Source organism: Pleurodeles waltl, chromosome 4_2 (genome assembly GCF_031143425.1).
Source record: "Pleurodeles waltl isolate 20211129_DDA chromosome 4_2, aPleWal1.hap1.20221129, whole genome shotgun sequence".
Taxonomy (NCBI): domain Eukaryota; kingdom Metazoa; phylum Chordata; class Amphibia; order Caudata; family Salamandridae; genus Pleurodeles; species Pleurodeles waltl.
In genome coordinates, this window is record NC_090443.1 from 566657483 (window position 1) to 566682718 (window position 25236).

Here is a 25236-nt window from a genome sequence, read left to right on the forward strand (position 1 = left end):
ACATCCTGAGCAGTACAGAGCTCCACATCTCAACCGCCACCTAACGACAGCGGTTTATTCTTCCATTACGTGCCCGGGCAACATCCCGGCCAGCCATGCCGTCCTCTCCTAGGCCTATCACTAGACCGAGCCACCACCAGGCCAGCAATGCGGCTGATCAAACTGCACCCGGAGGCTGTGGTCGCAAAAACCATGACAGCAGTGGGACAACCGAGCGAGAATGAACAGATGCTAATGTTAGCACCATACAGCCTTTTTTTATATCATTGTGCCATGAGCAGGTCCAAAGCCGAGGTGAGCCAGTCCCTGTGCGGCCATAATACCATCCTCACTTGTGACCATCCTTGACCTCACTTTTCTATACTGACGTACAGAAAATGAATAAAATGTCTATAGGGTATTACTTAATAATATTTTGGTAGATTGGCTGGGTTTGTGATGTTGATTGGCTTTGCAAACAACAACATAAACAGCTCTAATCAGGATATTACGAAATGAATGGCCAGACATGGAAGGTACAAAATGTATAGAAAATAATTTAAAAAAGAACACATTGTCTTAGCGTCCGAAATCAGCAATAGGAATTTAAAGAGTTATAAGCCTTTGTATTCATTTTATTGTAGCACCCGAAATACCAGTCTGTCTGACGACCTAGGGCTATTTTAATAAGTTACAGAAACGAGGATGTGATCAGGTGATGTGAATGGGACCATTCTATTAGTAGACAGCAGTATAGAGGGTAACGCCTATATAACTCCCAGATCTTGGGCTACCAGTATCACAACAATAAAACAGGATGAATCAGGGGGATGAAATGAATTATTTTCAATGCACAATGACGCCCTTAAGTGTCACTGGAATTATATTCATTACTTCAATTGATCCTACACATTTCAGAGCAGTTGCAAAAGAAAACTTTCACTGCCTTATCACAACCAAGAGGTTTTAACATTTAAGTTATTTTGGCAAGTATACTTAGCAAAAGCAATTGTGCAAAGGTCATTAGGTTTACAGTCGATTTTACTGGGAATCGGACAAGTTTCATCGTTCATTACCAGACTAAACAAGAATAGCAATAGAAAAAAGCTAAAACAAGTGTTGAAGCCCCTAATCTTTGCGGCGAGAGAGAGCAGTTGTGAGTCCACGAGCATATCTGAGAAATACAATGAAAGAAGACAAACACAAATAAATATTTTAAACCGAAAAAAAGCATTTAGAGTATCACATCCATCTCGCTCTCCCGAAAAAGCCCTGAAAAGCCATCTTAAGCTGGATCTGGTTATAGATCGAGTCCAACAACGTCTACAAGTCCTCAGATTGGTTGATAATTGTCCCTGCATTGATTATTGAGTGCAATCAATCTCTCCTGGGATGCAGGTCCTGCTTATGGAGGAAAAATTATGCAACGTCCTTGGGTCAAGTAATAGTTGTTTATTGTTTGTTATATTTTGGGTACAGAACTTCTTTGGCACAGTCACTACTACAGTTGTATGTCCACTGCAGGTTTTTATAATGTTCAGCCATCAACAGGTCTGTTTTTGCTCTTAGATTGGCAAGTTTTCTTTCGAATTTCTAGTATGCATTACTTCATATGTAGCAACCAAAGTATATTTTTTCTTGTTTGTCTTTTGCAACACATCCGAGTATGCTAGGTTTTTAGATTAATGCCCACTTTGATACCAGAAAACAGAATTAATTGCCAAAACATCCACGCCCTGAGCAACACCTACCCAAGCACCAATGCCGTTTGGTCCCATTGAGTTCTTCCCTTGGTTATATCTTTGATCTGCGAGGCCTGGGGCTTCAGGTTCCTTTGCAAAGCAGTCTTCTGGATGAGACCCTTGATTTCTCCCCCTAGATAATATGCAAAAAAGGCAAAATGCACGCCTTACTTACTTATATCGCCACTTAAACTTCAGTCAACAAACTTGTCACAGCACTTAAATGACTGTGCAGGTTAGCTTCGAGTAAGCACAAATAAAGTTGTTGCTAACTGTTGTCCCACCTTGTATCTCGTCTGAAGAGGTGGAATATAGACTAGGCAGCGTTGCTATTAGGCATCATTACCAGGGTCGGACACTGAAAAATTTGGAGCCTTTTTCATATTTTTTTAACCAACCAAAAATGCATTTCTAGGACTGTTGCAGAAAAAGATCAATTTCTGGCAAGGGATCACACTGTTGAAAACTCCAAGAAGGGATGTATTTTCACAAAGTTGAACATTTGTAGAAGGATCTGTAGAACCATTGGTGACTTAACTAGAAGTGAGAATCAATTGTGGGCCTCATTAAAATTAAGCTAAGCAACTGGGCACAGATAATCTAAAATAATTAATTATGTAATTTGCCTTATAATAACATGGTTGATTTATCTTTATTACTTCTGTTGACAATTTCCGAGTCCCTGAATGTATATTGGAAAATATATCCTGGTCATTGTTCGCTCTCCACTCTACAGTCAGCACAAGAAGTCTAATCTAACTGGGATGACATTTGCACACAAGACACAAACATTTGTTTTGCATTTTTTGATAGTACTATCACACATGACTGTTAGAATCGTCCTCTCCCAGAAATCTCAGGTCCACCGCCTTCAACTGGCAATTGTTCATCTTACACTGCTTGAAAATATATTCTTTCACCTATTCACTTTGTAAAATCATTCTCTCTTAATCCCTTTCCCAACTCTCACATTTACTGTCAACCAACAAATCTAATTTCAAGTAAATGTTCAAAGTGTTTATTTATGCGTGTGATGACCTCTTAAGGGAAAGCTCTGACTTATCCATCATAAGTTACGCTTTGTATCAGAGCCTACTGGAAGCATTAGACAGTATTTTCCCTTTGTCAGATCAATAAACCTACCCATTCCTTAATTCATTGGTGCAGACCACAGCTTTGCAAATTCAAAAGAAAAGTGCAGCATCTTGAAACTCGCTGGCAGTGGTTCAAATCCACTATGCATCACTCAAATCTGTGACAAATCATGTCGTTTTGTGATAAAAATAAGCTCCGTGAAGCGTTTCAATTTTGGAAAAGTCACCCCCAATTCACAGTAGTAACCTAATAACGCTTTTATTGGACAATGTTGCAGGTATGCAGACCATAAACATGCCCCAAGTCTCTAGTTCAGACTCACATCTTCCTCTCTCTATTACAGTTGACTTTCCCCTCCTCCATCCATTCTTATATTGATCCATTCAATAAGAACAGTGCCAATCATTTCCTTTAGATATATGTCAACCTTAGTCTCGATGATGCCATTGGTTGTATTGTAGGCTTAAAAGACTGTTGACAATGAACGTCAACCAATAGCCCTTATCCTTCACATTTGGTGATCATCAGGCATGCCCCCTAACTTAGTAAAGTGCTTAATCATGTCCTTCTACCTGATTAACTTTCACTTGATTCAATAGATGTGTCTGTCTAGCATTCCACTGAAAGGTTCCTCGGTTAATTCACTAACTGAAAAAAAGTGATAAACTACACATTCAGCTCTGTATCAAGTAGAAGCACGTCTTGGATTTTTGCCAATCTGGCCTAAACGGTATATTACCAAGACTGCCATGATTGCTGTCTGTATTTATGTAAAATCCGTATGCTATGAGAGCAACCCTCTTTTTAAATAGTCATACTGATGGACTTGTCTCTGGACCCCTTCATTTTGTACATTTCATCCTAGTAGCCCTACCCGTCAGCCGCAACAGTTCTCTCTTAACTGTTCTTTGATTTGTGCATCTTTTTTCTCTGTAACTAAAGAACAGTAACCAGGATGTAATATTTCTGGTAAGTGCAATCTCTGGGTTTTTTCCTGTTCTAGCAATCCACTCTTGAACTGGCGTTCAGAAGGTTGGAAGTCCTGAGTGGTAGGAGCAAATGATAGACACTGTGTGGAAAATGCCAGGAGGCTGTTTTTGAGAAATAGAGGCTATAGAAAGGCACTTACCTCATGTATCCTTTTTAGAGATGTGTACTTATCTAATGGTATAAACAGTACTCTGTCACCATGTGATGGATGGGGCGTTTAACACAAATGAGAGTTAGGTTGAGGCAGTGACTTTTACAAGAATGTATGGAGGTGTCAGTGTGTAGATTCCAGAAGGGGTGCAGATATGCTCTGGAAGGAGCCCTTGTCAGCCTTCCGTCTTTACTTTTGAGTTATACAAGGGTGCCCAGGGGATTTTTGACTTAGTGTAGTCCGTGGAAACTCTGCGGGCTCAATTGGCATCTGTACGTGGATTGTGGTGGCTCTCTTGGCTACAGTGGGTTGCTTTGGGTACTATTTGTTAATCTACTGCGAAGTGCCTGTGATCCTTTGTAGACTAGTAAGAGGTAACATTGGGGCTATAAAATGGTCTGTGGGTGCTCAGCGAGGGAGCTGTAGACTATGTGGAGCCTACGGGAGTTACATGAAGTGCAAAATCATCATCCTCACTGACAGTGCATTATAGGAATGGTCCACACCAGCCTTATGAACAAAACCGCGCCTTGCGTGTGCAGAGATGCCGTGTTTTAGCCTCTGCCCACATGCTCTGGGTATATCCTTTGAGATGTAAAAAAAAAAAAAAAAATACGTCGTTGTCAGAAACATAGAATATGGATTTACACTAATCTTGTGGTTCTTCAATTATGGTATTTGTTTTATTTCTCTTTGCTAAGTCTTGTGACTTGAATGTCTCGCTCTCAACTCTTGATTGGCAGACAGGGCCAGAGTGGCTATAAACAGCATTAGCCCTAAAACTAAACACTACGGATGTTTCACTATCTTCCTGTAACGTTTAAAATATCTCCCACATGTCGCTACAATCTGAAACTGCGCACCGAGGCTCTTGACCTGCATCTGTGTTTTATGAAGTACCTCTTCAAAGCACAGCTGCCGCCATGTCGAGAGCTTTGAACTGTTGGCACCGCCTCTATGAAATATCACATAAACAACCAGGAACGCTAGATAGTGCGCGTTAGGCAAGGCCACACAAGGTAGCACGGCCAGCTGGACGGTTCTGAAGGCTAGCAAAGGAGGAGAGGAGCCGCACGAGTTAAGGACTGATATGATGTCATTGTGGGTAGAATTTCACAAAGTAGCTATAAACCATAAAGCTGACAGTACTAGCTGTACATTTTAAAACGATGGGCATAATGGAAGCTACTTTCAAAGGCCAAGAAAGAAGAGTAGAAATCTGCGCTTTTGGATATTAGTCAATGAAAATCGTGAGCACAAAACAAAGGACAAAAATCCCCCCACAAACTTACAGTGAGTAGCTGCTGATTTCGTTTGGTGCACAATGTAACGTTTACTGCATAGAACGAAGGTAAATTCATATGCAAGCATAAAAAAAATACTTTGACATTTAGTTTAGGATATAAAAAACGTTTTCTCTTTTCTCTGTTAGCATTTTTTAATTGATCTCTCTTACCTCTTTCTTCCTTGCCCATTACCTCTTTCTCTATCGCAGTTATTATTGGAGGTACAGTTTTATTATATGTATGTAATGCTGTTGTTTTTCACTGCTTGTTGTCTCAATTATGTCTTGTAATAAAACGATGAAATTATTCAGCAAAATAGGATGTCAAAGTGACAAAGTAGTGAGAAAAAAAGATGAAATAATTGTTTAAAAGCGAAGCATTGCCCTTGGTACCCAAACCTAAATCCTTAACATAAGCATTGGAACAATTACATCCATGCACACTTTTTGTAGCTTACACTGGAACATGGTAGCTGCAGCTAGCTGCTTTGAGAGCCTTATCTGCTCTGCTTTATCTTATCTGGCAGCAAATTAGGCCATCTTGATCTCTCCTCCAGGTAGTGATAAGGTGGATTGAGCTAGTAATAAATGCCAGCTTACCCCTCTGAGGTTATCAGTAGGTGGTGTGTCTAGGCCTCTGCCTGGTCGTGAGTCTGAGGCCACCACCTCCTATTGAAATATGTGTGTAAAGCATCGGTTCTGATCTGGTGCATAGGTTCGACATCCAGAAACCATTAGCCATCTAGATTCAATCACTTCAGTGGGGCAGTCATTAACCAATAATGCTCTTTGCACTTTCACTTCTTCAATGTCGGATGCGAAGGTGCCTTTAGGAGTTTGCACAGGGGGCTGAAGACCTGCCTTTTTGCCACCCCCTATGTACTACTAGTGCTTAAAATGGAAACATAGAAGTGCAGGTGCCCATTATCCCAGAGTACCAGCTTGCTACTGAGAAGTGGTTTTACTCTCCCTTTAAAAGTACTCCTCCTTTGATGAAATGCGCTGACACGTTGCTTTTCAATAACGGAAGTGAGGCACTCGATGGCTGATAATACCTGCCCATTTAAAGCATTCACCCTACCAGTTCTACATTGCTTTGAAGATGCTCCGAGATCAATCACATGAGCCTGCCTACCTTCTTCTTATTGGAGTGGACGTAAATCACCATGCAGCACTATAAAGTCACACACGCTACATTTTTGAAGTAGTACAATGTGAAACACTAACCTTCCCAAAAAGCTAGCCGGAGGCAGGAATAATGTACAAAGTCATTGACGATGAGGAGGATGAATGTAGCTACAACAGTAGTATGGCTTCCCTACCTCTGTTCCTTCCTTGGTTAATGTCCAAAGGAAAAACAGTACTCTTAAAACTTTGATGCACAATGTGTGGATTACAAGAAAATCAAGAAATGGTAAAATGTAGGGAGACAGTTGACATCCATACAAAGCTAAAATTAAATTTCCAAAGAAATAATGTAAAGAAAGCTAATCAAATGCATGAACCATGAAAGCAGCCCCAACACTATACTGGTTCTAACTAACAACGTCTCCCTACAGGGTGCTTCTTGGGTGGTCTGCTTTGAACAGTGCATTTCTTGTAATTACATTTAGTCTTCAATTGTGTAATTCTATTGGGAGAAAGACAAATTGTTGGGAAATAAAGCAGGAAAGCAATCGTTTGCTTGCACTGTTATATGCAGCAAAAATGCCTCATTTGAGGGAATCTGAAGGCTGATTGTGTCTGGATGATGGAGCATCTGTGGAAGCGAGGTCTTCCCAGTGGCTTATTAACACTTAATCCAATTGAGGGGATTCCAGTAAGGCGTACAGAATGACTGTTTATATGATTTTCTCCCTGCTATATTAAGACGCACACACAAGCCTGTTTTCATGAAAAGAAACAATGATTCTTCAATTCGTTTACATGCTCCCCATAACCTGGTAATTATTTTAGGAAATGACAGATTTTTTGAATTGTACATGATCCCTGCAGGAAAGGATACGTCAGTGCCCCTGAGTAGGCTCGTTGATTTTTCCCTTGTCTCTGTTGATTACAAGTAATGTCTTTCTATCATATATTTTCAATAAAACATTGTTTTTCGTATCTTATTTTTAGCGCACCAATGCCATATTTGATTGGAGTTCACTTCAGCTTAATAGAGGTAGGTGCTTTACTTTGTTCTGGCAAAAATGCAAATGTTTGGCTTTTGTTATTACTTAACATTTTTTAGCACGGGCTAGAGCGTACACGCATTATGTATTTGTTGTATATGTACTGAGAATGATTGTTTATAAACCAAATTAGTGTTTGAAGGCTCAAGTGAAAATGAGATATACGCAACACTGCTTTCGTTTAAGAAGAAATCATGAGTGCCACTGTCCATAAAATTAATGTGATGAAGTCATAGTATAAATATATGCCTTTGCAAAGTCTGGTGTCCATAGTTGGTCTATGACTTATAACAGATTCCTACGATAAACTTGGACTGCCTAGATGACTCCCATTTGGAATTGTTATATGCATGTACCTAGTGCGGCTATCTCGATAATCTGGCATACCCGTGTCGTTCACTGAACACAACTGGAACTGAAACCTGTATCTGTATATTTATGTGTTTGTCCGTGCGGTGACATGTTGCATTTACAGCTGTCGTGAAAGCAGCATCTGCTTATACACATTTGTCTCCGATTTGTAAAACAGTAGCTATGATATCAGAAGGCCTTGAAGTGTTTGATACTTGAAAGTTCAACGTTTGCCATGCTAGATTCTCTTTCTGAATGTGTGGACTTGGCAAAGCTGTATATATTGTGCAATGGAGAAGGGATTCCTGCCCAGCCTCAAATCCTATGTACAGTCTTGGTGGAAGAGACCTCAGCAACAGCACCTGATTGTAAGCCAATGCACATAAGAGAACTACAGCGCCCCGTGGCTGTTTGCTCTAGACCTGTTGGAAGCCAAACGAAAAATGCATTTTGTCAGGATTCAGGATTTTCACCTTATGTTTAAAGCTAACTTAAAGTTAAGCGGGTAGTTTCATTGCTTGTCGCCCACAGTCCCATGACTGAATGTAATCTCCTGTGTGCTTATCCATTATTCACCTTTTACTCAAGGAACACAACATACCTATTTAAAGGATGCCAAGGACCAGCGGCAGATCTTTGGCTGGCCCTCCTGTATGGGCAAGAGATATACCCCTGGACAGAGGACGAGGAATATGCAAATAAACCCTTATCAAGAAAGAAGTAGACAGTGGAGTGCTGAAAAACTACCATTACAAACCCAGCGACTGAGATTTTGCTGTGACGTACTTAGAGGTCCTAAGTTAGACCACAATCAGAATCTCTGCATTGCTGGCAAACCTGAAAATAAGTTGACCTCCAGAGCTGTACATCCATGAAAAAGCACATTTTTTTCTGTGATGCTGGAGTGCATAAGCCCATCACCAGCACCTTTTCTTTTTTGGCCCTGACATCCATAGTTACCCTTGCACTTGGAGCATGACCCTTGTCACAGTGAAGCATAGCAAGCATGAGACCTGTATGTGTAATCCTTAACCAAATTGTACATGGTGGCATGATTCTCTCTTTAAGTCCCTCTACTTGATCCCGCAGGCTATGACCTATCAATCCTCTCAAGAAGGTGCAAGAAGCCATTTAAGATGGCACCGCTTTTCCCGAACCCCACTGATCTTCACTGAATCTGGTGCATTAGTTGTAAGGTCTGTCCTGCACACTGATTGTCAGTTCGGTGAGCACCACAAGCAGGAAGACTTGGTCACACCACGTGTACAAGCTGATTGACATCACAAGACTCTCACACAACCACTCCAGAACTGTGTGACAGTACTTGCAGGCTCTCCTATTGCCACTAAACTGACTGCTGACACAAAGAGCATAGGTGTTGGACTTAGAAGACCACTAAGTCACTTCCAAATGTAGCAAGCTTGGCAATAAGAATATTGTGCAACATATTCTCTCTCTAGCACTCCACTTGCCTATAGTCTTGTGACAATTGTAACTGTATTTCTTGTTCCGTGTGCCCACTACCAAGCACAAAAAGGTTAGAGTAACTCTTTATGTATGCAGAATTCCCATAAACATTTTAACATTTCTGAACATATCAACTGAATAATGAGTCCTTTATTTTTTTCTGAAAATAATTTGACTGCTTGGATTCTAACTTATTGTGAGTGGTACATGTGCTGCCTGAACTAGATGCTCTACCCCTGCTCCACCATTCAAGAGCAAGCCTAGATTGTTGGACTTCACCACATGCTGAAATTCAAAGCCTAAAGAGGTGGTATCTGGAAATAAATAGAGCTTGTAGTAGTTCCTCATTTCCAGTTTTGAACGATAGTGGCAATTCAGTGAGTTTGTAATAGTTCTTGAGTCCTCCTTTTCCAAGGACGGTGGCAATAATTGTAGGGATTATATAACTGTCCATGAACAATAAAGGTCCTGGACAGTTGGTCTGGCATATGTATAGTGCCATTACAAGACCTACAATCCAGTTATACTAAATTCTCTCATGCCCATCGCTGGGACAATAGGCAATACTTCCTATTCCCTCCCTTCAATGGCGAGGAAGTGAATGGAGGGGAAGGACATTCTAGCAAAGTACAGCCTAGGAACTGAATGGTAGACAATCAGCTCTCCACAGAAGCAGAGAAAGAAACATATTAATGAAGACCAATAAAAAGGAATACAATAGCACATATACATATCTATTTGTAACTTGTGCCAGGTGCACCTAGAACATAACATGGCGCTGGGGGTCTTGTAATTGTTCTTGTTGCTTCATTATTCTTTTTACCCTATGCTCTTTTATACATTCCTACAAATGTCTTGGAAGCCACAATACACAGTATAATGTAAAATGTACCACCTATAGCCATATTTTTGTTCATATTTATACCCCTTACTTTTCTCAAGCTGGTTGGGTTCGAGCCACGGTCTGTGTAAGCAAGGACACATACCACGAATTGCTCTGGGTTTTGCAAGCAACTCAAACCCCTAAAATGTTTAGGGAATACGATAAAGTAAAACAGCGTCACTTTTGCTGTGGCTTGCTGGTTCCAGTGTAAGTTTAAAATACCAACTCACTAATTCAAAAGCAATAACTCCCCACCACCTCTATGTATTTTTCATCCATGGTCACTGTTATGGATTTCATTCAGTGTATTAGTTATTTCCATAAACTAAGTGATATTTTTTTCCATATTTCTTTTCCTTCTCCAAGTGCCCGGTTTCCCACTCGATTGAGTCGTTTATCCCACCAACGAGAGAGAGCTTCATCTCCAGGCATGAGCACATCAGTCAATCAATCAATCAGTATTTGTAAAGCGCGGCTACTCACCCGTGAGGGTCTCAAGCCCCTGAGCACTCAGGCAGCATGGTGATTCAAAGGGACATATAGACTGTCACATACATGTGTATATGGTGCCCCATATGCCAAAGGACTCAAAAAATGAAGTCAAATACACAGTGTCATATGGTGACTTAGTCTAACGGAATCTTTGTTAAAAGAGATGCAGAGGAGAGTCCCCAAGTGAGAGAATAGGAGAATCCCTGATGACTTTACTCTCAACATCCTGCCCCTTCTCGTCTCCTTAAGTGTTGTATTCAGAAGATTGTAAAAACCATCAGAAGAGGAATTTACACCGCCCCCTCCTCCCACTCTCCCACCCAACCCCCAGCTAATATCCAGCAGCTATAAAATAAAGCGATATTTAATTATTGTTTTATTTTACAACTGCAGGCTCATCCAACAGCATGTGCAGGGCGGGGCTGGGCCATGGGAGAGGAGAAAGGGGAGGGGGAGTGGAGTCTGCAATCTGAGGCCAGCCAAACACACATGATCACTTATGTTTCTCCAAACCGGCTGTGTTACACAGTCGTGCTGGAGAAACTGCACAGGCTTCAGTGTGATGTCTGAGCGGCAGATCAAGCTGCTCAGACCAATCCTGATGCTTCTCTCATGCTAGATTTAGCATGAGAGCAGCATCAGGATTGCTGGGGAGCCTACGTTGGTGTCCCAGGGAATACTGGGACACTAGAAGAGAAGAGGAGTGAGACGGCGGTGTCGGGAACAGGTACGTTTTTTGTTTTTCTTTTATTTATTTATTTTCCCAGTTGTTTCCAAGCCCCCCCCCCTTGAGATTGGCAGCGGCCGCCTCTAAGAATACGTTTAGTCACCAGTAGTTTTTAAAAGAATAGACAAAAACCCCATTCAGCAAGGATATATGAAGAATAGGCATGTCCCCACCTCAGGGTGCAGGTCACCTAGAGAATACAGACCATAACCAACAAATCTCAGTGTTCACGCCAGAGACCCAGTGACTAGTTTAAAAACAGCAGTATTTACAGTGAAGCAGTCAGAGAAAATGGGTCCCATGACTAAAACTAAGCCTCAACATCACAGGTGTGAATTGACTCTGGATCAGAACCCTTGAGACAAAGTGAATGGGGAGAGACTTCAACCTGTCCTTATTCCGAGTTGGTCCAAGATGCATGGAAATGAGACTACCTGAAAGTGAAGAGAACACTAGAAAAGTAACCCACATTGTGCAACAGCAAAAATAAACAAAGTGGTGAGTTGCCACTCTTTGAGGGCAGATTATGATGCAATAGCAACATTCTTATATAGAGAGCTTCATCTGGATGCCATTATTCCAGAGTGCATGCCCCTCAACCTTATGATGCCAGAGCTGGGGTGTCACTTTATGTGAAGACTGGCACATAGATGTGGGTAGTGCTAGTTAATCCTCAAACCGTAGAAGCTATGCCTGGTGAAGCTTACAATGAGGCTCAAGCACAGTCTGAAAACAAGACTATCCGTTCCAGGAAGAGGAGATCCCTGTGAAGTCAGGCAAGACGATGCAGAAAGCATGATGTATGGGATTGTGTTTTTGTCCAACAAAATAATGAAGCCTCAGATGGAAAAAGACGATAGCTTAGAAAGGAACATTAATGAAGAAGAGGAATACAAATGAGTGCCCAGTAAGGCCAGTTTTTCAGAGCAAGCTGTTGTGACCCTGTCTATCCCTTGAGCATACCTCATTGAGGAGTTTGTGGGCACCATTGGTCAAGCCCTACTCCTTGCGTCCTCTATAGAGGCATGATGGGGAGACGTAGCATATATGTATAAGGAGGATCAACCCACCCTGAAATAATTCCAACAAGCAGAGAGAGTAGTTGTAAGTGCCTCTTGATGGGGATTTTAAGTTAAACTCATCTTTTGCTTACAACTGATTTAAACTGTAGAAAACTCAGTGCTTGGTACATATACTGTCTAATATTCCATAGATGTTATTTTTTTAAAGTTGTGTTTCTTTATCATGTTGCCTTACATAGGTATCTTCTTTTACAAGAACAGTAATACATTTTGACATTTGCCAGGGCCATTAAATTAGCTAAATATCTAATTCACTTCACTTACATAATGATGTGTTATCATCTAACTGTCAACTAAACAAAACCCTCTCTGTATATTGGTAATCCTGTCATAATATGATACAGATTTTTTTCCTAGCAAACAAGGGCTTTGAACATGGTGTATCTTGGGTGGTCTGCTTCCAACAGTCTCTTTCTGGTAATTCATTTTCAGCGTTAACCTTGTAACTATAATGGGTTAAATATAGATCGTTAAAAAATAAAGGAGCAAAGCAGACAAGTTACATATACAATATTACATATTGGGCAAAATGTAGCACTACCTTTTTCTTATGGCCTCTGGCTCCATTTACCCTATCCGGGATACCTATGTACTCCTTATTCTTTGTATTATTAACAGGATGGGTTCTTGTGCACAGAGTTGTCAATGCACAGTATGTAGAGCATTGAAATGAGCACGTGTAGTTTAATAGTACCTGGAGACTTAGAAGGGGTTTTGAACAGTCTTGAGAAGCTTGTGTCCTTGGAGATACTGCCTTGGTATGAAGATAAATATTAGCAGATTAATAAAATACTACAGAGTGAATCTGAGTAGATAAAGGCCCAATAATTAAATATTTATATGGGAAGAGATGAGGTTGAAGAGATGATGGCCACAGAGACGATTGTTTGAACATTGTAGAAAAAACTAAGGCAGTGGTTCTTAACAAGTGGTCTAGGGAGCAATGGGGGGTCCACAACCCCTACTCAGGGGGTCTGTGACATCTTAGAAAATGAAATAATATTAACAGATTAATACAGTGTATGTAAATAAAGAAGCAAAATGTAAAATTGTAATTTTTAAAATGCTAAGTAAATGGGGAGAAATTTGCATTTGGAGGATTAACATTAACTTAATGTCCTCAGATTGATTAGTTGAATTAGTGCAAATGAATCAAACATAATATAGTATGGAGGATGAGTGACTTTAGTTGGATTTAGTGAAGCCCAACCTTTCCATCTAAATTAAAATGTTGATTTAAACAAATATATATTTTTGAAGTAAATAAAATATTTCACCATTTGTGTGCTTGATGAATGCTTGCTTCTGTGTTTTTGCATAGTATTTTGAGTTTCATCCAATCATCTAAATTGCTTAAGCCAAGATTTACTGCTTCTGGTAATGATATGCAGACTAAATTGCGCCTTCACCATGAACTGCTTATAGCCTTTCATATTGCATCAATTGCAGCATAATAAATCATAGCATTCATTACAACACTGATGACATCTCAAACACGTCATTTGTGAGAACACTACATGGTAGAGGGCAGAGTTATGGTTCATCTAGTCTGCAAAGTGAGTTGACAGCTCTGTGTACGGAGGTGCATGAGTTAGATAAAATTTTGGGTGACATGCAAATTATAACTTTAAGTTATAACTTTACGTTTAGAATTTCTAAGGTTTTTGTAGTTTAAGTTGGTTTTGTATATGGTTATGTTTTCCCAACTATAACTTATTCTCAGCCTTTGGTTTTTCCACTTTTTTTTATTTATTTAAAACATTGTTTCCAATCATATAATGTTGTTTATTGTGCTGTTAATTATTTTTTTTGTTACTGCAAGACTTTTCAGGTCAGTCAGAGTTAATCATGAATGCCAGCATCATCTGCATGATAGTTATTTCTTTCAATAGCGGTTCCTCAATAGTACTGTGGTACCCCCGGAACACTTTAACCAATGTTTACACAGTAGAATATTTTTATTCAAAATATGGATCCAGGGCTTGATGGCTAGTTTTGTTATTTAATGGCATACATTTTATTATTGTAACTGAAGATTGTGAACTATATGGGTACCACTGTAGTTATGTGACAGCATCAAAATATTACCTCTGTACTTTGGATTTTATAAAACAGATTTCTTCTTCTAAGGAGAAGGTTGTGCTGCTTGGAAGAGTAAATATATTTTCTTCAGAAGCCATCTTGCAACTTTCTACCACCTGCAATGGCTGAAGATCATCCTGTGGAGTTACAGCAAGATGAATAAGAGGTGCAGTTGCAGCAGGAGAAAGAAGTGCTACTGTGGAGGTAGAAACTAAAGGAGTTGATCATGTGGGATGTTTCCTTAAAGCCATCTGCAGGGCAAGAGGTGAACTCCAAACTGGTAACTTGCAACCCGTACAACAAGGTATTTTCCTGTGAGAACATGAAACAGTACTCATTTGGTACCCCGGGAATGAGAAAACACTTGCAGGCAGTGCATTCTACCAGGTTGGTGTGTGCCGAATGAAGGCATCAGGAGGAGATTGAAAAGACTGAAGCAGAAACATCAGCTACAGCCACTTCTTTGGCCGTTGTGACAACTTCAAGTTCCTCTGCTTTTTCAGAACCTCCACCACCACTCACCGCATCTGTCCCTCCACCACCACTTTTTTGCTTCTTTTTGCTACATCTGCCCCTCCACTACCAGCCTGTGCGTCTGTCCCTGCACCAATACCTGCTTCTGGCACCCCAATGTCATTCTGTTAGACCTGGCATCTTTGTCATGGTTTCTCCCTAACTTTTTGCTTTCAGACCACCTGTTTTTGCTGGCCTTAGAATTCCGCACACTTTACCACTGCTAACCAAAGCTAAAGTGCTCATGCTCTTTCCTTAAAGCATGTTAACATTGGCATATACCCAATTGGCATATTTATTTACTTATAAATGCCTAGTACAGTGCACTGCATGCACCCAGGGCCTGTAAATTAAATGCTACTAGTGGGCCTGCAGCACTGGTTATGCCACCCACTTAAGTAGCCCTTTAAACAGGTATCAGACCTGCCAATACATAGCTGATAAGTGTGCAGTTTTGAACTGGTATTTTGATCTGGCCAAGTAAACCTTTTGCCGGGCCCAGGCCTTCCTTTTTAATACTCGTAAGTCACCCCTATGGTAGGCCCTGGACAGCCCAGAGGATAGGGTGCAATGTGTTTAAAAGGTAGGACATGTACCTTTTAGTTTTACATGTCGTGGTGGTGAAAAACCCTTACATTTGTTTTTCACCACTGCAAGGCATATCTCTCCCACAGGTTAACATTGGAATTGCATTATTACAATTTGTAGGTGTAATTCCCTAATGGAAAGAGATAACCCCTTCAAATATGTTTCTGGAATCACAATCGAAAATCCTAACTTATGGTGAAGTCGGTTGTAAATTGCAATTCTGAAAATGCCACTTTTAGAAAGATAGCATTTTCTTACCTTAGCCATTTTATGCCTGGTGTCTGTCTCTGGGCGCATGACTGGGTGTAGTTGGCAGTTGGGCTTTGTGTATTCCTCCTAGATTGCCACACACAATGGTAGCTTAGGTGTGGCTAGATGGTCTATCATGGGAAGGATGGGAGGGACAAAGGAGTTGGTCAAAGCCTCACTTACACCTGAATAGGGTGTGTCCTGTCTCCAAACAAAGGGATGCATATCCCCATTAGTCTGGTGCCAGGGCAGGGAGGGCAGGACATCTGGGAACTTCAAAGGCATGTCTTTGAAGACTCCCCCACATTAAAGGCACCACTGGGTATAAAAACTGGACCTCAGATACCACCACTTCAGTACACTTCTGGACCTATGGATGCTCCACCAGGAAGAAGGACTGCTGTGCTGGCAAAAGACTGTCACTCTTCTGGACTAAACAATGCTGGACTCCTGCTTTTCCATGACGACCTGTTGCCTGCCACCCTCTTGCCTGGGAGTGAGAAGGACTGGACCTGCATCTCTGCAACCCAGAGTGACTCAAAGTGTTAGTTTGCAGGCTTCTGATCTAAAGTCTCAGGGACATCAAGATTTCCATCCAACCTGCTCCTGAACCTGGACTCTGACATCTGTGAGTCTACTTTGCCAAGTGGTGCCACTGCACTACTGGACCCTTGGAAGTGGGCCTAAGGTGCTTACCAGTGAAACTGAAGCATCCTCTCTGCTGAGCGGTGCATCCCCGAGCATAACCGGTGCATTTCCTCAGCTGAGTGGCCCAATCTTGAGCAGAATTGATGCATCTCTGCTGCTGCATGGACTGGACCCAGTGCAGATGACTCACATTACCGCCGCACCACGCATCTTGGGTTCGAACCATTGCCTTCAAAACCGCCGCTATGCAACTCATCCCCAGAGCAGGTCCTCTCATCTTTCGTCGAAGGCAGCATCAGTGATGACGCCAAGCTCAGCATTGCCGCTTCACAGGTCATTGGAACCAACACATCATCTAAGCTGTGGAACACATCCTTGACACCACTTTTCGCATTGCAAGCCCCGTTGACTTGATTCTCGATGCAATAGGATCTCACACTTCAGCCTTGCTGCATTCACGTGAGGCATTTTCAATCTGGATTCCTGTAACGCTCTGCAACCAGGATTTAATCTACCGTGTTCAGCCAGCCTAAATGGAATTCCTGTAGTCAGCCTGTGCACCATCATGGTCGACCTGAACTTGCGACTTTGTGCTGGTCTGGCGTGATAGTTATCCCTGGCTGGCTCTTTTTGCTTTTAGGTGCCATACTATACTTTATTCTTTAGAAATTCATCACTCAAGTTGTACTGATTTAATTTTTGTCTGTTTGGTCTTGTTTTATTTGTTAAATTAAGTTCTGTTGTCCTAACCTGGTGTAGGATCTTTTTTGTGTGTTGTGCCCAGTGTGTTACTGTTTGAAGTGTTGCTCAAATAATTTACACATTGCCTTCAAGTTAAGGCTGACTGTTCTGTGCCAAGCTACCAGAAGGGGAGCCTGGGTTAATTCAGGGTTTGCTTCTTCCTTACCTTGACAGGAATTGTGGTTGTTGCTTGACCAGGGCTCAGACCTCAGTCAACCAACAACCCAGTTTCTCACACAGTCTATTTGTTGAATAGAGAAATTATCAAACAGTATGGCAGTACTGCGACATACCTTCTCCTCTGCCATACTGTCATTGTTGCTGGAGAGAGGGATATGAACATACATCAGGAGCTGGTCATTGCTCACCAATGTCCTCCCCCACAGTGTTATTTATTTTCCTTTGTTGTCCTCCTGTTTACTTGTAAGACTTTTTTGTTGGTTTGTCATGTTGGCCTTTGAAAAAAATAAAAAGATCCAGTAAAAGTCTTAAAAAACAGAAAAGATCTAACTAAATTACCAAAAAAATAAATAAATGGTCATTACCAATACTAGCCATATATTTTATCAGGTATCTGAAGTACATTTTGTTTTCAAATGTATTGATTGATTTTAAACATATGATTAAGCAACAACACACAAAAATAAAAGGTTGCAGTGATGCCCATCCCAAATGTTTCCCCACCCCCCATGAAAGGAAAACATAGTATACCAATTATGACAAATTAAGTCCACCTCACAAGACATAATGGTGAAGCAGATCTGTTCTATTAGCAAGCAGGCCAACCTGTTACTATTTCCCACAACCATCGTCCGGTAAAGAGCTTTCACCCCAACTCGCGATCACTCCTGCTCATTCGCCTACAGTCCATTCCTCCCATACCTTCTTGAATTTCCTGTGACAGCCCCGCCACTAATAGACCAGTTTTTCCTGACTACAGCAGATATCCATCTCCTGGGCCCAATCCTGTAATCTTGGGCTCACCACACTTCCCCATTTCCAAACAATATCTTGTTTTGTCAGGAGAAACCCCATGTACCCCAGGGTGTTCTGATATGAGGTGAGATGTGTAGTTCCCCAGGCCCCTAATATTTTCAGCTGTGCTAAAAATGTGCTAGGTTATGCGATTGGCTTCTCCAACTGATCTTTTACTCCCCCCTAAAACAGTTGGATCTTGGGCACTCCAGTATGGTATGCAGGAAGGACCCTCTTTAACCACTGGCACAAGGGTATACTCACTGCCATACCAATCGTATGTAAGTGTGGTGTGCCATAGTATAGTATATTCTTTGAAGGATATTAAATTGAATTAAATGAAATCATGCTTGGTTGGCTACTTCTTGTGGAGGCTGGTGTGCCTCCTGCCACTCATCATACTCCAAACCGCCTATTCATTTGCAGATGTTAGTTCTCCCTGTTTGTTATTCAGGAGGGTTTTATAGGGTAATGAAATTGCTTTAGTAATCATATAGTATTCTGAGTACAAAAGTTAAATTAATATAGAGATAAATGATAAGTGTAAAATAAGATAATGTGCCTTATTGGTGCTTCATTGTAGATGGTAAGTTAATAAAAGACTACTACGGTGATATCTGATTGTATTTAGACTGGAGCACAGTGTTGTAGAGTGCAGTGGCACAAAGTGGAGTGAGGTGCCATAAAGTGTAGTGTCAGCGAGTAGGGTGGCATAGAGAAGAGTGTTGTTGAATGGAGTAGTCTGTCGTAGTGTGTGGTGGAATAGAACAGAGTGTCGTAGAGTGGAGTAGTGTTATCATTTAGTGGAGTGGAATAATATAGCATAGAAGGGTGTCTTAGAGTGGAGTAGAATGTCATATGCATGCTTTGAGTGGAGTAGAGAGTTGAGTGGCAGAGTGAAGTAGAGGCCCAGAGTGGAGTGGAGGGTCATAAAGTGGAGTAGAGTTGAGTGACATAGGGGGTCATTCTGACCCTGGCGGTCGGTGATAAAGCGGCGGCCAACCCGCCAACAGGCAGGCAGTCAAAAAAAAGGAATTCTGACCCTGGCGGGAACCGCCAACACAGCCCGCTACTTTAACACTCCGACCGCCACGGCGGGACAGACAAACAGCGCGGCGGTCACCGCCAACAGGCAGGCGGCAGACAATGTACCGCCCACCCTATCACAACTCACCAATCCGCCACCTTTTCCGGGGCGGGAGCCCCGCCGATAAAAACACGGCGGAAACAGACTACGAACGGGAAAACGCTCACCTATACACACTCCACGAGGAATCTGGACAGCATGGAACCCGAATTACACATCCTACCAGCTATTGTCTACCTGCTCATCTACCAGGAGTACGAACGCCGGCGCAGACGACAACGGTGAGTACTGCACCTACGACACAGGCGAGGGGGAGGAGGAAAGCTCACGGGCACACACATGCGCCATACACCCACCCCCCCCACCACAAATACCTACTCCCCAATGCCGAGCAACAAGTCAGAGTGACACCACCCAAACCCCCCGGAATAATGCAAAGACACAATTAAAATGATCTATAAAATATATGTATAAATAGCTCCATTGAAGGTATGGGAAATATGCTATATAAAAGATACAAAAATAAGGAATGAACATAGTCAACAATATATACATAGGCAATAAGTCCTGCACATTCCGTCAAAGTTCCATAGTCCGTGGGCCAATGTGCACAAACACATGGGCAAAGCCCACACAGGAGACCAGATACCATTGGAGAGAACACTGCTGGGGCATCAGATGATAAAACTACAGGCACCTCGGGGGGAATGGAAGGGGGGGCACCTCAGCCACATGAGTCCACGACGCCAGATCCACGAGGGGCCTCCATGCCCACTGTCCCATCCTGGGGAGTGCAAAGCCACAGTCCCACAAGTCTCTACAGTGGGTGGCTTGCCCTCTGTACCATCCTGGGGAGTGCAAAGCCACAGTCTCTCAAGTCTCTACAGTGGGTGGCTTGCCCACTGTACCATCCTGGGGAGTGCAAAGCCACAGTCTCTCAAGTCTCTACAGTGGGTGGGTTGCCCACTGGACCATCCTGGGAAGTGCCAAGCCACAGTCCATCAGATGGATTACCGACTCCACTGTTAATGGAGGAGGCATGGTGCCCAGAGTGCTTCCTGAAGCCCTGCTCGACACAGAACCGGCACTGTCAATGGGCCAGCGGTGCTTGAGATGAAGGGCCCAGCGGAGCGGTGCTTGAGACGGCGGGGCCCAGCAGAGCGGTGCTTGACAGGAAGGGCCCAGCGGAGCGGTGCTTGACAGGAAGGGCCCAGCGGAGCGGTGCTTGACAGGAAGGGCCCAGCGGAGCGGTGCTTGACAGGAAGGGCCCAGCGGAGCGGTGCTTGAGACGGCGGGGCCCAGCAGAGCGGTGCTTGAGATGAAGGGCCCAGCGGAGCGGTGCTTGAGACGACGGGGCCCAGCGGAGCGGTGCTTGAGATGAAGGGCCCAGCGGAGCGGTGCTTGACAGGAAGGCCCCAGCGGAGCGGTGCTTGAGATGAAGGCCCCAGCGGAGCGGTGCTTGACAGGAAGGGCCCAGCGGAGCGGTGCTTGAGATGAAGGCTCCAGCGGAGCAGTGCTTGACAGGAAGGGCCCAGCGGAGCGGTGCTTGAGACGGCGGGGCCCAGCGGAGCGGTGCTTGACAGGAAGGCCCCAGCGGAGCGGTGCTTGAGATGAAGGCCCCAGCGGAGCGGTGCTTGAGATGAAGACCCCAGCGGAGCGGTGCTTGAGATGAAGGCCCCAGCGGAGCTGTGCTTGAGATGAAGGCCCCAGCGGAGCTGTGCTTGAGATGAAGGCCCCAGCGGAGCGGTGCTTGAGATGAAGGGCCCAGCGGAGCGGTGCTTGAGATGAAGGGCCCAGCGGAGCGGTGCTTGATACGGTGGGGCCCAGCGGAGCGGTGCTTGAGATGAAGGGCCCAGCGGAGCGGTGCTTGACAGGAAGGGCCCAGCGGAGCGGTGCTTGAGGTGAAGGCCCCAGCGGAGCGGTGCTTGAGATGAAGGCCCCAGCGGAGCGGTGCTTGACAGGAAGGCCCCAGCGGAGCGGTGCTTGAGGTGAAGGCCCCAGCGGAGCGGTGCTTGAGGTGAAGGCCCCAGCGGAGCGGTGCTTGACAGGAAGGGCCCAGCGGAGCAGTGCTTGAGATGAAGGGCCCAGCGGAGCGGTGCTTGAGATGAAGGGCCCAGCGGAGTGGTGCTTGAGACGGCGGGGCCCAGCTGAGCAGTGCTTGACAGGAAGGGCCCAGCGGAGCGGTGCTTGACAGGAAGGGCCCAGCGGAGCGGTGCTTGACAGGAAGGGCCCAGCGGAGCAGTGCTTGAGATGAAGGGCCCAGCGGAGCGGTGCCTGAGACGGCGGGCCCCTGTTCAGCGGTGCTCCTCCCGGCGGGTCCCTGTTCAGCGGTTCTTGTGCCGGCGGGGCCCTGTTCAGCGGTGCTCCTCCCGGTGGGGCCCTGTTCAGCGATGCTCCTCCCGGCGGGTCCCTGTTCAGCGGTGCTCCTCCCGGCGGGTCCCTGTTCAGCGGTGCTCCTCCCGGCGGGTCCCTGTTCAGCGGTGCTCCTCCCGGCGGGTCCCTGATCAGCGGTGCTCCTCCCGGCGGGGCCCTGTTCAGCGGTGCTCCTCCCGGCGGGGCCCTGTTCAGCGGTGCTCCTCCCGGCGGGGCCCTGTTCAGCGGTGCTTGTCCTGTGTGTCTAGGGAGCCAGACCTGGGCAAGACTTCCCGCTCATTCGCCATCCGAACTTGCGGTCGCGGGGCCCTCCTGTGATGGAGTCCTGGGCCCGTGGGTGTCGTCCGTCACAACCGGAATGGGGCTGGTGGGGCCCTCCTGGGCAGCTCGCCTGCTGCCTGACTTCTCCGCCCTGCTGCCCTTGCCCTCCTTCGCTGAAGCTCTGTGGCCCTTGCCTCCCTTGGATGATGTGGCAGGTGACGGGGCAAGGCTACTGTCCTTGGTGGCAGCCGTCTCAGTCTTGTCGTGCCAGGCCTTTTTCTTTTTTGTCCTTTTCCCAGGGGGTGGGCTGGCTGTCCCCTTGCTGCTGGCCGATGTTCCTGCCCTAGGATCTGGTGGACTCCAATAGCCCTGCACTATGGTCACAGTAGATGCAGGGCTGGTGGTGGCTGAGGTGCTTTTTTTACTCTTACCAGATGGAGGGGGTGGGTCAGTGATTGGAACGAGCTCAAGGTTGGAAAGGAAAAGGACTTTGGAAGGACAGGGACGGGTAGGTGTAGTGGGTATGGGAGTGGAGGAAGAGGATGTGGTTGTAGGAGAGTCAAGTGTGCTGTCTTTGGGTGCAGGTGCTTGTGACGGAGGCTGTCGTGAAGTGGATGGCTGTTGGGTGGGTGGCTGCCTGCGTTTGTGTGGTTTGGAAGAGGGAGTGACAGACACACTGGGAGAGGACACAGGGGACGTGTAAATGGCAGTGGGGGTGGTGACTGCACGTGTGCGGACTGTAATGGAGGGTGTGCTGGTGATGGAAGTACTGGCTGATGGTGGTGTGCATGCAGGTGTGAGTGGAGACGTCACAGGGAGGGAGGAGGGAGATGAGGAGGTGGGGGACACAGAGGTGGTAGTGACTGTTGGCATGTCTGCATCTGGATGTTGCTTGGGTGAATGCTTGTGGGATCTGTGGTGCTTATGTCTGGATGAGCTGCCCTTGGGTGTAGAGGTGTGTGCAGGCTGGTCTGATGGTGTGGATGGGATAGGCAGAGGAACAGGAGACTGGGACTGGGTGGAGGGAGTCAGAAGAGGGAGGCTGGAGACAGGGACAATGGCTGCCGTCCGTGCTGAGGCCAGAGCGTTGAACGATCGCTGATGGGCAGCCTGACCCGAATGAATGCCCTCCAGGTATGCATTGCTCTGATGCACCTCCCTTTCTACACCCTGGATGGCATTCAAAAGGGTAGACTGCCCAACAATGAGTGTCCTGAGGAGGTCTATGACCTCCTCACTGAGGGCAGCAGGGGTAACTGAGGCAGGGCCTGAGGTGCCTGGGGCGAAGGAGATGCCTGCCGTTGTCGGAGAGAACAGACACAGAAGCCCCCTGAACTAGGCCGCGCAATCGGGGTACACTACTCAGTTATTGTGACCAGGCCTACAGGTCTATGGACGACAAATGCACACATGGGTGAGGCCGGACCATGGATAGCTGTACTTGGCACCCTACAGAGGTGGGGGGCGGGGGCACAGGGCCGTGTCTAACGGAGGGGCCTAGGCTACAGAATGCGCCCTGGCCTGGAGATAGCCACAGCCCTCCTCCTCCACCCAGACACCTTCACTGCACGCAAAGATAGCAGAATGTGCTGATACTCACCCCCTTGTGTCTGCTGTGATGTCCTCACGCGCCCATCCAAATCGGGGTAGGCCACCGCCAGGATCCGGGACATCAGGGGGGTCAATTGGCGGCTGGCACCCCTCCTACGTTGGGAGGCCATCCCCAGCAGAGACTCGGCGGTCTTTCTGGTCCCGCGGCGGATGTCCTCCCACCTCTTTCGGCAGTGGGTGCCCCGTCTGTTGTGGACCCCCAGGGCCCGGACGTCCTTGGCGATGGCACGCCAAATGTCGATCTTCTGATGGGCGCTGACCTATGTGACATGTACAGGGTGGTAAAGGAAATCTCATCAGTTTTCTGCCTGGTCAATGTGAGTGGCCCCCCCCTCCCCAACCTTGCCATGTGGCACATGCTCTCATCTTTCGTGCGTTGCACTCCTCATTCGCTCCCCTCCCCACCATCTTACATACACCCCACTCAACACAGGCATAGCCCATTCAACGTGCACCCTGTGTACTAACCTGTTGGTCTGGAGGACCGTAGAGTAGCGCATACTGGGGGAGGACCCCATCAACAAGTCTCTCCAATTCTTCGGAAGTGAAGGCAGGGGCCCTTTCCCCAGTCGCAGCAGCCATTGTATCTCCCAGACCGAGGTCACAGCAGCACTTGCAGTATAGGTCCTCTCCTGTGGATGATCAGGTCTCGAGTGATTAATCAGATAGAAAATGGCGGTCACGCCCGCGGCGGTGCGTACCGCGACCGCCGGCGCACATCGTCATTGGCTCCTGAGACCAATAGGGTTCAATGTTAACCAATGCTGCTTTGCGCCGCGGTCTTCGACCGCCTACCGCCACGGTGTGCCATGCCAGCGCAGTGACCTCACATCCCACTGTCACACTTCACAGGTCAGGCAGCCGCCATTTCAAGGGCCCACATGGCATGATTTCTACTGCGTCACACAGGCCTAGGCCTTTCATTGCCACTCATACAAGCCTTTCAATGCATAGCGATTCGTGTACTGTGCAAGCTGTGTGAACGAACCTGTGGGTTGCTTGACTCTGTGCTCCATGTTGTCCTTCCTAGGCACCGTCCGCTGGGACTTGCGAGGAGAAGGATGAATCCTCCTGTGTACCGACCGCTGGTGGACCTGTCGACAATGGAAGAACGACATATCATACTTACATACAGGCTTGACAGAGCAACTATACATGAACTATGTGCCCAGCTGGAGCCAGACCTGATGTCCCCCATCCGCCAACCCACAGGGATTCCCCCTCTGGTGCAGGTTCTGTCAGTACTCCATTTTTTGGCAAGTGGGTCTTTTCAGACAACAGTGGCCATATCATCTGGGATGTCTCAGCCTATGTTTTCTAAGGTTTTGTCCAGAGTGTTGTCTGCCCTGATGAAATACATGCGGAGCTACATTATTTTCCCTGAGGTGGGCGAATTGGCTACAGTGAAGGGTGATTTCTATGCCCTTGGACATATCCCCAACATCATTGGTGCCATTGATGGGACCCATGTGGCTTTGGTTCCCCCCAAAGAAAGTGAGCAGGTGTACAGGAACAGAAAAAGTTATCATTCGATGAATGTCCAGGTGGTCTGTTTGGCTGACCAGTACATCTCCCATGTAAATGCCAAGTTCCCTGGGTCAGTGCATGACGCGTATGTCATGCGAAATAGCAGCATCCCTTATGTGATGGAACAGCTACAGAGACACCGTGTGTGGCTAATTGGTGACTC

At 45.5% G+C, this 25236-nt stretch overlaps 1 protein-coding gene across 2 annotated transcripts in view; it reads left to right on the forward strand.

Moving 5' to 3' along the window:
* Window positions 1-25236, forward strand: part of DENND1B (DENN domain containing 1B) — a 1047500-nt gene that overhangs the window by 680535 nt on the left and 341729 nt on the right. For both annotated transcript variants that reach the window (XM_069232125.1, XM_069232124.1), the window contains one exon: window positions 7361-7406. In XM_069232125.1, coding sequence (XP_069088226.1) covers window positions 7361-7406 — 46 coding nt within the window. The remainder of the gene's footprint in view (window positions 1-7360; window positions 7407-25236) is intronic.